This window comes from Hylobates moloch, unplaced genomic scaffold (genome assembly GCF_009828535.3).
Source record: "Hylobates moloch isolate HMO894 unplaced genomic scaffold, HMol_V3 SCAFFOLD_4, whole genome shotgun sequence".
Classification (NCBI taxonomy): domain Eukaryota; kingdom Metazoa; phylum Chordata; class Mammalia; order Primates; family Hylobatidae; genus Hylobates; species Hylobates moloch.
In genome coordinates this window covers 99,938,275-99,953,592 of record NW_026652279.1, presented here as the reverse complement: position 1 = coordinate 99,953,592, position 15,318 = coordinate 99,938,275, and the positions used below count along the sequence as shown (strand labels likewise).

The window sequence follows — 15,318 nt, the reverse complement described above, 5'->3', positions numbered from 1 at the left end:
CCATGGAATAAGATCAAATAGACCAATATGTACTTTATGAGAGTTTCAGAAGAAGAGAAAGGGGCGAAAGATTATCTGCAAAATTAATGGCTAAAAACTTCCCATATTCAACAGACACAAATCTACAAATCTAATAAACACAACAAATTACATGTAGGATAAACTCAGAGACACACAATAAGACACATTATAATCAAACCGTTAAAAGACAAAGAAAACACTGAAAGAAGCAAGACAGAAAGGGTTCAGCACAAGAAATTCTCAGTAAGATTAACCATCAATTTCACAAAAGAAACAACCATGGAGGCCAAAAGGCAGTGGAATAACATTTAAAATAACGGAGAAAAAAAAGCTTTCAAACAAGAATACTATGTCCAGCAAAACTATCATCCAAAACTGAAGGAAAAATACAGACACACAGATAAAAGGTGGAGGGAGTTTGTTGCCACTAAATCTACGCTACAAAACAAATGCTAAAAGGAGTCAAAGCTTTTTATTGAAATGGAAGAAGGACATTTGACCCAATCTTTAGTAAATATATGGGAGAATACAAAACAAGTATAATTGTATTTTTGGTTTATAAATCCACTTTTTATCTCCTACATGATTTTAAAGACAAATATGCACACAAAATTATAAATCTATATTACTGGGAATACAATGTTTAAAAATGTAATTTATAACAAAAAGAGGGAACAGATATATAGGAGCAGCATTTTTAAAAGTTAATTAACTTGTTATAAATTCACATTAGATTGAATTGTAGGATGTTATATGTAAAGCCTCCCCCACAGTAACCACAACGAATATATTTAAAAATAATACAAAGACAATGAGAAGGAAATCAAAACAGTGCACTACAATCAATCAAACATAAAAGGCCATAATGCAGGAAATGAGATACCAAAAAAAGGTATAGAATATACCGAAAAAAATAGAAAAATGGCAGAAATAAATCCTTCCTTATTGGTAATTACGTTAAATGTACATGGATCAAATTATCCGATCAAAAGGCATAATTTTTTCCTATTCTGTCAATTTCTGCCTTTTGATCAGATAATTTGATCCATGTACATTTAATGTAATTACTGATAAGGATTTATTTATCCAAAGATACAAACAGGTCAAAAGTAAAAGGATGGAAAAAGATACTCCACGCAAATAAACAGTAACTAAGAGAGTTGGGTTTGCCATATTAATATAAGGCAAAAAGAGCCTTTATGTGAAAAACTGATACAAGAGACAGAAAAAGAATACATACTGAACAAAGGGTCTATTTACCAAGAAGATATAACAAATATAAACATACACATACCAAATATCAAAACCCCCAAAATACACTTAAAAAAATTAACAGAAGTAAAACGAGAAATAGACAATAACTGAAGTAGAAGCAGATAATTGTACAATAGTAGTTGGAGACATCAGTACACCATTTACAATAGCGGACAGGCCATCTAGACAGAATTTCAACTAAGTAAAGACAGATCTTGAACAACAATATAAACCAACTAGAGTTATTAATAACAAACATATATTGAGTATTCTTGCCAACAACAGTAGAATAAACATTCTTCTCAAATGCACATGGAGCAATTTACAGAATGAACTATGTTAGGCCACAAAAAAGTCTCAATAAATTTTTGAAGATTGAAATCACACAGAGCGATGGAATAAAACTAGAAAGCAGTAATAGAAGGAACACTTAGAAAATTCACAAATATGGGGATATTAAACTACACACTCTTAAACATGGCTCAAAGAAGAAATCACAGGAAATTTTTAAATACTTAGAGATGAGTGAAAACAAAACTAAAAGAATACCAAAAGTTCTGAGATGCAACTTAAATAGTAATCAGAGAAAATTTTATTTATAATTGTAAATGCTTATGTTAAAAAAAAAAGAAAAAAAAAAAAAAAAGAAAGGCCAGGCACGGTGGCTCAACCTATAATCCCAGTACTTTGGAAGGCTGAGGCGAGCAAATCACCTGAGGTCAGGAGTTCAAGACCAGTCTAACATGGTGAAACCCCATCTCTACTAAAAATACAAAAATTAACCAGGTGTGGTGGCACATGCCCGTAATCCCAGCTACTCAGGTGGCGGATGCAGGATAATCGCTTGAACCTGGGAGGTGGGGGTGCAGTGAGCTAAGATCATGCCACTGCGTTCCAGCCTGGGCAACAGAGTGAGACTTTGTCTCGAAAAAAAAAAAAAAAAACACTCAAGTAAATAACCTAACTTCTCATCACCTTGAGGAAAACAACGAGATCACTAAACCCAAAGCTAGCAGAAGAAAGGAAATAATAAAGATTAGAGAAGGAAAAATAAAACAGAACAGAAAAAGTGAGAGAAACAAACCCAAAAGTTGGTCATTTTAAAATATCAAGAGAATAGACACAAAGAATAAAATATGGGAGACATTACTACCGGCATTCCTGAAATAAAAAGTAGTACAAGAAAATGCTATGAACAATAGTACATCAACAAATTACACAGCCTAGATGAAATACACAAATTCCTAAAAACACACAAACCACCAAAACTGACACAAGAAGACACAGAAAATGTGAACAGACCTGTAACAAGAGACTCAGTCATCAAAAACGTCCTCCCCAGGCGCAGTGGCTCACGCCTATAATCCCAACACTTTGGGAGGCTGAGGTGGGTGGATCATGAGGTCAGGAGATTGAGACCATTCTGGCCAACATGGTGAAATCCCATCTCTACTAAAAATTCAAAAATTAGCTGGGCGTGGTGGCAGGCACCTGTAGTCCCAGTTACTCAGGAAGCTGAGGCAGGAGAATTGCTTGAACCTGGGAGGTGGGGGTTGCAGTGAGCCAAGATCACACCACTGCACTCCAGCCTGGGCGACAGAGCGAGACTCTGACTCGCAAACAAACAAAAAGTCCCAAAAAAGAGAAGGCCAAGATCAGATGACTTCACAGGTAAATTCTACCAAATATTTAAAGAATTAACACTAATTCGCATGCTTCCAAAAATCAGAAGATACAAGATGTCTCACCCACCCCATTCTATGAGGCCAGCATTACCCTCATTCCAAAGACAGATGAAGACATCAAAAGAAAGAAAATCAGAGACCAGTATCCCACAAGAATATAGATGCAAAGATCCTCAACAAAGTACTACTAAACTGAATTCAATATATTAAAAGGATTATGCACCATAATCAAGTAGGGATTTATCCCAATAAAAGTGTGGTTCAACATAAAGAAATCAATCCATGTAACATTATCACATAAATAAGAGCAAAGATAAAGACCACATGATCATCTCAAAGGATGTAGAAAAAGCATTTGAAAAATTCAACACCTTTTTATGATTTTAAAAAACTGAATAAAAAAAGTAATACAAAGAAACTACTTCAACATACTAAAAGCCATACATATGAACAACCCATTCTAACATCAGACTCAATGGTAAAAGAATTATTTTCTTCTAAGATCAGCAACAAGGACGCCCACTTTCACCACGTCTATTTGACACAGTATTGAAAGTTATAGCCACAACCATTAGTTAAGAAATAGAATGCATCCAAACTGGAAAAAAGTAAAACTATCTCTATTCACAGATGACATGAAACTCATAAAGAGAAAAATACCAAGAAACTCATAAAGCTAGTAAAGCTAACATTCAGTAAAGTTGCACAGCACATGATCAATGTACAAAAATCAGATGTGTTTCTATACACTAGTAATGTACAATCTGAAAAGGAAATTAACAAAGCAAATCCACTAGAAATAGCATTAAAAGAATAAATAGGAATAAATGCAGCAAAGGAGGTGAAGACTTGTACACTAAAAACCACAAGACTGCTGAAAGAAATTAAAGAAGACATAAATAAATGGTATGTCTTCATAAATAAATGCCATTTTCACAGACAGAATAACTTACTATTGCTAAGATGTCAATACTACCCAAAGCAATCTACAGATTCAATGCAATTTATATAAAAATTCCAACAAACTCTTCTGCAGAAATAGAAAAGCCAATCTTCAAATTCATATAAAATTAGAATGGATCCAGAATATTCCAACAATCTTGACAAAAAACAAAGTTGGAAAACTCACATTTCCTGATTTCAAAGCTTACTACAAAGATACAGTAATCAAAATAGTGTGGCACATACATAAGATCACACATGTGGATCAGTGGAACATAGAAATGATCTCTGGCCAATTAGTATTTGACAAGTGTGATAAGTCCATTCCATAGAGAAAGAATAATCCCTTCAACAGGTGGTGGTGGGAAAACTGGAATTCCAGTACAAAAGAATGAAGTTGGACCCCTGCCTCACATAATAAACAAAAAGTAAATTAAAATGGATCAAATACCTAATTAAGAGCTAAACTCATAAAACTCTTAGAAGAAACTGTAGAGAAAAACCATGACCTGGGATTTGGCAACAGATTCTTAAATGACACCAAAAGTACGACCAAAAGAAAACAATGGGTAAATCAAAATTTAAAACTTCCAGCTGGGCGTGGTGGCTCGCACCTGTAATCCCAGCACTTTGAGAGGCTGAGAAGGACAGACCACTTGAAGTCAGGAGTTTGAGATCAGCCTGGCCAACCTGGTGAAACCCCGACTCTACTAAAAAAATACAAAAATTAGTTGGACATGGTGGCCTATGCCTATAGACCTAGCTACTTGGGAGGCTGACACGAAAAATTGCTTGGACCCAGGAGGCAGAGGCTGCAGTGAGCTGAGATCACACTACCGCACTCCAGCCTGGGCTACAGACCGAGATTCATCTCAAAAAAAGACCAGGCACGGAGGCTCACGCCTGTAATTTCAGTACTTTGGGAGGCCAAGGCAGGAGGATCACTGAAGGTCAGGAATTCGAGACCAGCCTGGCCAACATGGTGAAACTCCATCTCTACTAAAAACACAAATATTAGGCCAGGCGCTGTGGCTCATGCCTGTAATCCTAGCACTTTGGGAGGTCAAGGCAGGTGGCTCACTTGACATCAGGAGTTTGAAACCAGCTTGGCCATCAAGGTGAAACCCCGTTTCTACTAAACATACAAAAAATTAGCTGGGCATGGTGGCGTGCGCCTGTAATCCCAGCTACTCGGGAGGCTGAGGCACGATAATTGCTTGAACACGGGAGGTGGAGGCTGCAGTGAGCAGAGACTGTGCCATCGCACTCCAGCCTGAGCAACAGAGCAAGACTCCATCTCAAGAAAGAAAAAAATACAAAAATTAGGCATGGTGGCACACACCTGTAATCCCAGCTGCCCGGGAGGCTGAGGCAGAAGAATCACTCAAACCCAGGAGGCAGAGGTTGCAGTGAGCCAAGATCGTGCCATTGCACTCCAGCCTGGGTGACAGAGCAAGACTCCTTCACCCCAAAAAAATAAAAATAAAAAAATAAAAACTTCTGAATACAGTTAACAATTATTATTGGATAGATTCAAAAGGCTAAAAGAGAGAATTTTGAATGTTCCCAACATAAAAAAATAATTTTGGGGTGATGGCTATCTTAATTACCCTGATTTGAACATTCCACATTTTATACATGTATAAAAACATCACTCTGTACCCCCTACCTATATACAAGTATTACATATCAACTAAAAATAAAAGAGGGCCGGGAGCAGTGGCTCACGCCTGTAATCCCAGCACTTGGGGAGGCCGAGGCGGGCAGATCACGAGGTCAGGAGTTTGAGACCAGTCTCACCAACATGGTGAAACCCCATCTCTACTAAAAATACAAAAATTAGCCAGGTGTGGTGGCACGCACCTGTAATCTCAGCTACTCAGGACGCTGAGGCAGGAGAATCGCTTGAACCCAGGAGGCAGAGGTTACAGTGAGCCAAGATCTCGCTGCTGCACTCCAGCCTGGGCAACAGACAGAGACTCCATCTCAAAAACAAACATACAAACAAACAAACAAAAACCAAAACAAGAAAAAAGAACTAAACTACAAAACCCAATTCAAAAACAGAGACAGGCCTTGAATAGATACTTCTCCAAAGATGATACACAAATGGCCAACAAGCAAATGAAAAAATTGCTCATTGGCCAGGTGCGGTGGCTCACACCTGTAATCCTAGCACTTTGGGAGGCCAAGGCAGGCAGATGGCTTGAGCTTAGGAGTTCGAGACCAGGCCTGAACAACATGGTGAATGAAACCCTATGTCTCCAAAAAATACAAAAAATTCGCCAGGCGTAGTGGCCCGTGCCTGTGGTCCCAGCTACTCAGGAGGCTGAGACAGAAGGCTCCCTTGAGCCCAGGAAGCAGAGGTTGCAGTGAGCCAAGATTGTGCACCTGCACTCCAACCTGGGTAATAGAGCGAGACTCTGTCTCAAAAAAAAAAAAAAAAAAAAAAAAAACAACAACAACAAAAGAAAAATTGTTCATTGTCATTAGTCATTAGGGGAATGCAAATCAAAATCATAAGATACCACCGCACACGCACTAAGATATCTACAAGAAAAATCAAAAGCTTAAAACATGGAAAATAACAAGTGTAGGCAAAGATGTAGAGAAAATAGAAGCCTTGTACATTGCTGTTGAGAACATAAAATGGTACGGTTGTGTAAAATAGTTTGACAATTCTTCAAAAGGTAAAACAGAGAATTACCCTATGACTGAGCAAATCCACACTCATTCAAAAGAATGGAAAACCAGGATACTTATATCAAATTTATACACCAATATTCACTGCAGCATTATTCACAATAGTCAAAGGTGGCAACAATGCAACATCTATCATAGGGACAACAAATCGATAAACAGAATGTGGCATATACATATAATGAATATTATTCAGCCATAAAAAGTAATGATGTTCTGATCATGGCTATCCTATGGATGAAACTGAAAGCATTATGTTTCAGCTTTCAGGTAAAATAACCCAGATGCAAAAAGATAAATATTATATAATTTCACTTACATGAATATCTAGAATATACGAATTCATAGAGACAGAAAGTACTAAGTTACCAAGGACTCGGATAGAAAAAAATGGGAGTTACTGGCTAATGTCAGTTTTTGTACGGCATGATGCAAAAGTTTCAGAAATAGACTCAACAGTGGCACAACATTGTAAATGTAACTAATGCCACTCACTCATATACTTAAAAATACTTAAAACTGCAAATTTTATGTTACATATACTCTACCACAATGTTTAAAAGACTTATGAGTTACTTTCCTTCCTTTTTATGCTCTGGAATTGTTTAAATAGCACTGAGATTTTCTTGTTTAAATTTGATAGAATTCCCCTATGAAAACATCAGAGCCTGGTCCTTGTTGGGGGTAGTACTTTAATAATTATGTCTATTTCATCTATAGAAATTTGTCCACTTAATTTTGTCTGCACTGAAGTCCAGTTGGTGAAACTATATTTTCACAGGAAATTACTCAATCTAGGTTCAACATTTTTATATAGGGCTATATAAATTAGTTCTTATGACTGATTTTTGTCAAGTTCTTTTGATGTTCCTATCTACCTTGTCATTCCTTATTTTACGTATTTCTGTTTTTAAACCTCTTTTCCTGATTAACAATTGGGTATTTTTTCCCTGGTTTTTGAAGACCTGATTTTTCAATGAGGCAACATTCTGAACAATGTTAATACTGTTTTAAAATTCCTAATTAGTTTATCCTTTTATCTTTATTTCCTTTCTTCTGTTTCAGTTTATTTTTCTTTTTCCAGGTTTTTCAGTGGACTATTTAATTCATTTATTTTCATTTTTACTGCTTTAAGTATATGAGGAAATGAATTTTCCTCTGGACATTTTTATAAAGCAAATGTAACACTGATACCTTAAAGAATGCACACAAAAAACGACATTACTGACCAATCTTACTTACAAATATCAATGCAAAAGTACCAAATAAAGTATTAGCCATCAGAATGTATGCACATTTTTGAAAAAATAATTATCTGGCATAGTTTATTCTAGGAATACAAGGATGGCTCAATAGATTAGGAAATCTACTAATATGGCAGTGCCACCTCTTATCCTTGAGAGATATATTCTGAGGCTCCTAGTGGATGCCTAAAACTTCTGATACTATGTCTTTTCCCATAGACACATACCTACGATAAAGTTTAATTTCTAATTAGCCACAGCAAGAGATTAACAACAATTGGCAGGGAATGGTGGCTTACGCCTGTAATCCCAGCACTTTGGAAGGCTGAGGTGGGCAAATCACTTGAGGTCAGGAGTTTGAGACCAGCATGGACAACATGGTGAAACCCAATCGCTACTAAAAATACAAAAATTAGTTGGGCATGGTGGCATGTGCCTGTAATCCCAGCCACTCAGGAGGCTGAAGCAAGGAGAATCATTTGAACCCAGGAAAAGGAGATTGCAGTGAGCTGAGATGGCACCACTGCACTCCAGCTTGGGCAACAGAGCAAGATCCCGTCTCAGAACAAAACAAAAAACAACAACAATTACAGTTAGTTATAATTAATCTCTCTCAAATTATCTTACTGTAGTCTACTCACCTATAATTAATTACTTTCTGAAATTATCTTATTGTAGTCTACTCACCTATTTGGAAACTGCAGCTGACTGTGAGTAATTGAAACCACAAAAAACAAAACTGCGTGAGAAAGGACTACTATATAACTCACACCTTAATAAATCTAAGGCCAGGCGTGGTAGCTCATGCCTGTAATCCCAGCACTTTGGGAGGCTGAAGCTCACAGATCACTTGAGCTCAGGAGTGTGAGACCAGCCTGGCCAACATGGTGAATCCCCATCTCTAGTAAAAATACAAAAATCAGCTCAGCGTGGTGGTGCACGCCTGTAATCCCAGCTACTCAGGAGGCTGAGGCAGGAGAATCACTTGAACCCAGGAGGCGGAAGTTGCAGTGAGCCAAAATTACACCAATGCACTCCAGCCTGGGCAAGAGTGGGACTTGCCTTTTAAAAAAAAAAAAAAAAAACTAAAGAGGGAGAAAGTTCATATAACCTTCTCCACAGACAGCAAAAAGATCTTTAAAGCAATAATAATTTCTGATAAAACATTTAACAAATAAATTTATGAAGACTGAAATCACACAGAGTATCTTTCCAATGAGCAATGGAATAAAACTAGAAATCAAAAAGTCCTTAAAATAACATTAACTTGGACGGGTGCAGTGGCTCATGCCTGTAATCCCAGCACTTTGGGAGGCCGAGGCAGGTGGACCACCTGGGGTCAGGAGTTCGAGACCAGCCTGGCTAACATGGTGAAACCCCGTTTCTATTAAAAATACAAAAAATTAGCCAGGCATGGTGGCGCATGCCTGTAATCCAAGCTACTTGGGAGGCTGAGGCAGGACAATCGCTTGAACCTGGGAGGCGGAGGCTGCAGTGAGCTGAGATCACGCCAATGCACTCCAGCTTAGGAAACAAGGGCGAAACTCCGTCTCAAAAAAAAAATTATAACAACATTAACCTTAAAATTTAAATATAAACAATATGACCACTTCAAAGCTGAACTTTAAAAGTTTGAAAAATAATATTTGCAGCCCCTCTCCAACTCCCAAAAAGGAAATAAATTGAAAAGAGGAATCATTCTGATAGCATTTACCATTATATGTAAAATATTAAATTTACTGCCAATAATCTACATACACAGATGTTCCCTAAGAATGGAGTTACATCCTGATAAACCCATTCTAAGTTGAAAATACCTAAGTCAAAGGTGCATTTTAAGACATTTCCAACTTACAACGGGTTTACCCAGACTTAACTCCATCACGGAAATGACCTACCTCAAATGAATAAATACAGATGGTCCCTGACTTACGATGGTTCAACTTTAATGGTACAAGGCAATATGCATTCAGTATGCTCCATGATATGAAAACAATAATTGAATTAAATGAAATTCTAAGATAAATCCAGTTAATAAACACTGTTAGAGTAAAATTATTACAACACTTTCAAGCACATTCTAAAGAATGCCCAATTTTGATTAGAACATGAATTACCTGTTTGTATTCACTGACACAACTTTGACAGCAAAATCTTTTCTGTTGACCATCGATCACCAGAACATTATTTCCAGCACCTTTACTGGGCAAGTACTCTCCACACTGTTCACAGCAATTCATTATTAAACCATTGGCCATTCTATATCTATTAAAGCAGTGGTCACTGCACAGCTTATGAGTCATATTTTTAAAGCTGACTTCATGGCGAATCTAAAAGAAAAATAAACAAAATCTCACAAAACAGATCAATCTGACAAGCAGCTAAATATTAAAGCATTCTGAACAGAAATAAAGATGTCCCAATAAGGCTTGTTTGGAGAAAAGGAAAAAATGATGCTTTTTTTTTTTTTTTTTTAAAGACAGGGTCTCACTCATCACCCAGGCTAAAGTACAGTGGCACCATCAAAGCTGACTGCAGCCTAAATCTCCTGGGCTCAAGCAATCCTCCTACCTCAGCCTCTGGAGTAGCTGAGACTACAGACACACAGAACCACGCCTAACTAACACTTTTTCTTTTAGGTAGAGATAGGGTCCCACTATGCTTCCCAGGCTGATTTCAAACTGCTGGCCTCAAGTGATCCTCCCACCTTGGATTCCCAAAGTGCTAGGATTATATAGGTGTGAGCTACTGAGCCTGGCCTCATTTTCATAATTATTTAAATTGTTTTTATACACACAGGAACACATGTATGGCACTGAAAAAAAGAAAAAAACCCATCAGTGACACCACTACAAACTTCTCCAGAGGTATCAGAAGATGACAGAAAACCAAGTTTGGGTAGTGGTGATATTAAACTTCATAGACTAAAAATCTTTAGGCCAATTTTTAAAAACTATAAATAAAGTACATTTCTCTAGAAAAATGAGGAGGGGAGAACCATTATAAATCATTCAAATGACATATATAAACAGATTACTTTTTATTTAACACAATATTAATAATGTGAGGTTATCAAAAAATATTCCAATTGTTCTACTTCTCAGCAAAATTATTTGTAGTATTTCTTGTGTAGTCTGCCCGCTTGTTTAAATAAATATATTACTAGACAAAAATCGACCTCAACACTATGGTTTTGTCTGTGAGTGCTCCCAACCTCAGGGAAAAAAAAGGCAATTAACACAATGATTTTTCCGAAATCATCCTCTGCAAGAATCAGATTATATAAAAGGATATTTATAAGATAAGATCCTATGGGAGAATCAGCTTACATAATAGGATATTTATAAGATAGTCTTTATATATATTCATTTTTAAGGAACTGATAAAAGATTATCTAATAGTTCTTAAATGAAGTTTAAAATATTCCTATTTGTTAGAATTAAATGATAAAGTAAAAAAATACAAACCTCAGTTAGTTTACCACAGATTGTACATCTTGATTTATTTAGAGCTCCTTTAGTAGGATTCTGTTTGTCTTCATAGAGAGATAAACAAGATGTACTACAGAATTCCTGGAAGGACTCACTTGAATCCACTTGAGCAACAATGGTTCCTTTCATTGTAGTTATATCTCTGAAAAATAAGTGGTACATATTAAAATTCCATTTTAAAAGAAATCAAATATAAGAGTCGTAAGTGACATTTTTCATTTCTATAGACTAAGTCCTGCAAATCAAACATCATTCTTGGATCTAATAAATCATTTCTATTTATTAGACATTCTTAATAAAATGTTTGGAAATAAAGACTTTTGAGAAGCAAAAATATTTTATACTATTAAATCTTTGCCACTACTCAATTTATCTTTAAATTCACTAAAAAGGATTTCAAATATTGGGAAAACTAAAAAAAGAAAAGCTGTTATTATTTATATGGAATTAATGTTAAGGATTAATTTACTGAGGTATAACCTGTTCAATTCCCTCCCCTGGATAAGTAGAAAGTAAGAGGTATCCGGGTCACAGGAATATGGTATATGTTCTAGAGGGATAACTGAACTTAAACATACCCACACACCCCATCCCCAAATAACCTCACCCACTATTAACATGGCTCTCCAACAGTAAGTAGAAATGTTAGAAAATGACAATACTGCTGAGCACAGTGGCTCACGCCTGTAATCCCAGCACTTTGGGAGGCCGAGGCAGGCAGATCACGAGGTCAGGAGATCGAGACCATCCTGGTTAACACGGTGAAACCCCGTCTCTACTAAAAATACAAAAAATTAGCCAGGTGTGGTGGCGAGCACCTGTAGCCCCAGCTACTCAGGAGGCTGAGGCAGGAGAACGGCGTGAACCTGGGAGGCGGAGCTTGCAGTGAGCAGAGATCAGCGCCACGGCACTCCAGCCAGGGCGACAGGGCGAGAATCCGTCTCAAAACAAAACAAAACAGGCCGGGCGCAGTGGCTCACGCTTGTAATCCCAGCACTTTGGGAGGCCGAGGCGGGCGGATCACGAGGTCAGGAGATCGAGACCACGGTGAAACCCCATCTCTACTAAAATTACAAAAAAAAATTAGCCGGGCGTGGTGGCGGGCGCCTGTAGTCCCAGCTACTCGGAGAGGCTGAGGCAGGAGAATGGCGTGAACCCGGGAGGCGGAGCTTGCAGTGAGCCGAGATCGCGCCACTGCACTCCAGCCTGGGCGACAGAGCGAGACTCCGTCTCAAAAAAAAAAAAAAAAAACAAAACAAATTGACAATACTGATGACCTTTGAAGTTTTCCTTTTATTCTGATTTTCAAGATCCTACACTGTAGTATTTAAGTTTACTACTGCAAAGCAATCTGTGTAACAATTGTTTCAGTATTTGAATTTATTAAACATGTACAGAACACTAAGCTCTTTGTAAAATTCAAGATCTAAATATAGCTTCACAGAACTGAGCTGCTCCAAGATACGGTACAGAAAGGCCACCAGGCTTTACCTTGCATATAACACACCATATTCCAGCTATTTTTAACCAGTGAAGCTAGATAAAAAAAAAAAAAAACAGCAGAAGAGGGCTGGGCATGGTGGCTCACGCCTATAACCCCAGCACTTTGGGAGGCTGAGGTGGGCAGATCACCTGAGGTCAGGAGTTCAACACCAGTCTGGACAACATGGTGAAACCTCATCGTACTAAAAATACAAAAATTAGCTGGGCATGGTGGCAAAAGCCTGTAATCCTAACTACTTGGGAGGCTGAGGCAGGATAATTGCTTATACCCAGGAGGTGGAGGACCCGGAAGGTAGAGGCTGCAGTAAGCTGAGATTGCACCATTGCACGCCAGCCTGGGCTACAGAGTGAGACTCTGCCTAAAAAAAAAAAAAAAAAAAAAAAAACAGCAGAAGAGAGGATCCTGTCTTTCTAAGGCTGGCTAAAAATTGGTACCTGAGTCTTGAAATACTATTTCTAATGACTTAATGTTCAAAACAAACACACATAAAATCCAAAGACTTGCCAATTTTATAATCTTGATCTGAAGATAGTGTAAAATTTAACCAATTTTAATACAGAATCACACATAAACTGCTTAGCATTTTTGACTATAAGAACTAATTTCTTCTCATTAATCATGTAAGTAAGTATGTATTGTTACAAAATCAAGGAGTCCAATGGAGATTACAGACAAAATTAATTATAAGGACCTATCTAAATCAACTCCAATGCCTATCCAAACAGGAAGCCTTTTATCCATATGCCACCTGGACTTGATAGGGAAGTTTCCAAAGGTATTACAAATCTGTTTCACTTTTCTTAAAATTTTACAACACCAAAATTTGACTATATGGAATTATGTTGAAAGGTAAACCTTACTTTTTACACATAACACAGAGTTTCTTTGGAGCAGGCTTGTGGGAGAAGGAAGAAAGGCAGGTGGTAGAACAAAAGAGGTGAGCTGATCCTTTTCGTTGATAAGCTGTCTGGCCCTTCTGTAAAGGTTTTTTGCAGTTTGCACAAGTGACTTTAACTGGTTTAGTAGGCTGCTGTTGGGCAGAAGGCTGGAAAATCTGTTTAGGAAGTGAGGCCACTGGTGATAAAGAGTCCACCCCTGGTTGTTTCTGATTACGGGGAAATGAAGCTGACTGGGAGATCCAAGAATCTTAAAAACAAAATGCACAAGAAAAGAGTAATGAAACAAGTGTCTGTTTATACACAATAAAATTTATCAGAGAAATATTAACTTCCCATTTCGTACAATTTTAAGATGTTAACGGAACAGCAACATAGCAGAGAGGCATATAGCACTAAGTTTTGGAGTAAGAATGTCACAGTAACAATGCACTATATTCTTTAAAATAGTTAACATTAGATTTTAAGTGTTCTCAGCACAAAAAAATAGTATGTCGGGTAACGCAGAGCTCAATCTAACCATTCCCACAATGTATATCTACTTCAAAGCAACATGTTGTACACAATAAATAAATACACAAGTTTTGTCAATTTTTTAAAAATTAATTAAAAGAAAAAAGAATGGTTCGCATTCCAGCTCCATCGCTTACAAGATTGGGAAGCTACTTAACTCTTTAGAGTGCCTGAAATGGTATCAACCTCATGCTAATGGTAAACATTAAATGAGGTAAGACATATAATAAAGCATAATAACTGGCATATAGGAAGTATTAAAAAATGTCACTAGTTATTAAGCAGGAAGTATTCACGTATTTATAAAATATTACTTTAGGCAAGGAACACATATATCAACATTAAAGAATAATAAAATCCGAACTAGAATCTTTGACAAACGTAATGCAAGTCTAATAAAGTTTATAATTATTTCCAAGACGTATTTTTAAGAACAGCTTTTCCATATACATGTTTAGTTTCATGGCCTTTAAATGTAACACATAATCTCATAGAAAGAGTGTTAACACAGAAATGATGGCATTAAACCAATGTATACAGGCATATCTCAGAAATATTTCTAGTTCAGTTCCAGATCACTGCAATAAAGCTAATACTGCAATAAAGCAAGACACGGGAACTTTTTTGGTTTCACAAAAAATGTTATGCTTACACTATAACGTAGTCTATTAATTGTACAATAGTATTATATCTTTTAAAAATCTACATATCTTAATTTAAAAATACTTTATTGCCAAAAAAAATACTAATCATGTGAGCTTTCATCAAGCTGTAATCTTTCTGCTGGTGGAGGGCCCTGCCTCAATGCTGATAGCTGCTGACTGATCACGATGGTGGCTGCCAGTCGGCTGTGGCAATTTCTTAAAATAAGACAACAATGATCTTTACCCCATCAATGAACTCTTCTGCTGTTTGACAGCAGTTTACCCACACTAGAGCTTCTTTCAAAATCAGAGTCAATCTTCTCAACCCCTGCAACTGCTTTATCAAATAAGTTTATGTAATACTCTAAATCCTTTGTTGTCATTTCAACAACATTCATAGTATCTTCACCAGGAATAGATGCAT

At 37.0% G+C, this 15,318-nt stretch overlaps 1 protein-coding gene across 4 annotated transcripts in view; it reads right to left on the bottom strand.

The window, feature by feature from the left end:
• LOC116467169 (zinc finger MYM-type protein 2) overlaps positions 1-15,318 on the bottom strand; it is a 142,727-nt gene that overhangs the window by 70,346 nt on the left and 57,063 nt on the right. For all 4 annotated transcript variants that reach the window (XM_058437786.1, XM_032150692.2, XM_032150693.2 and 1 more), the window contains 3 exons: positions 13,702-13,987; positions 11,314-11,479; positions 9,964-10,176 (listed from right to left, as the gene is read on the bottom strand). In XM_058437786.1, the coding sequence (XP_058293769.1) occupies positions 9,964-10,176; positions 11,314-11,479; positions 13,702-13,987 (665 nt within the window). The remainder of the gene's footprint in view (positions 1-9,963; positions 10,177-11,313; positions 11,480-13,701; positions 13,988-15,318) is intronic.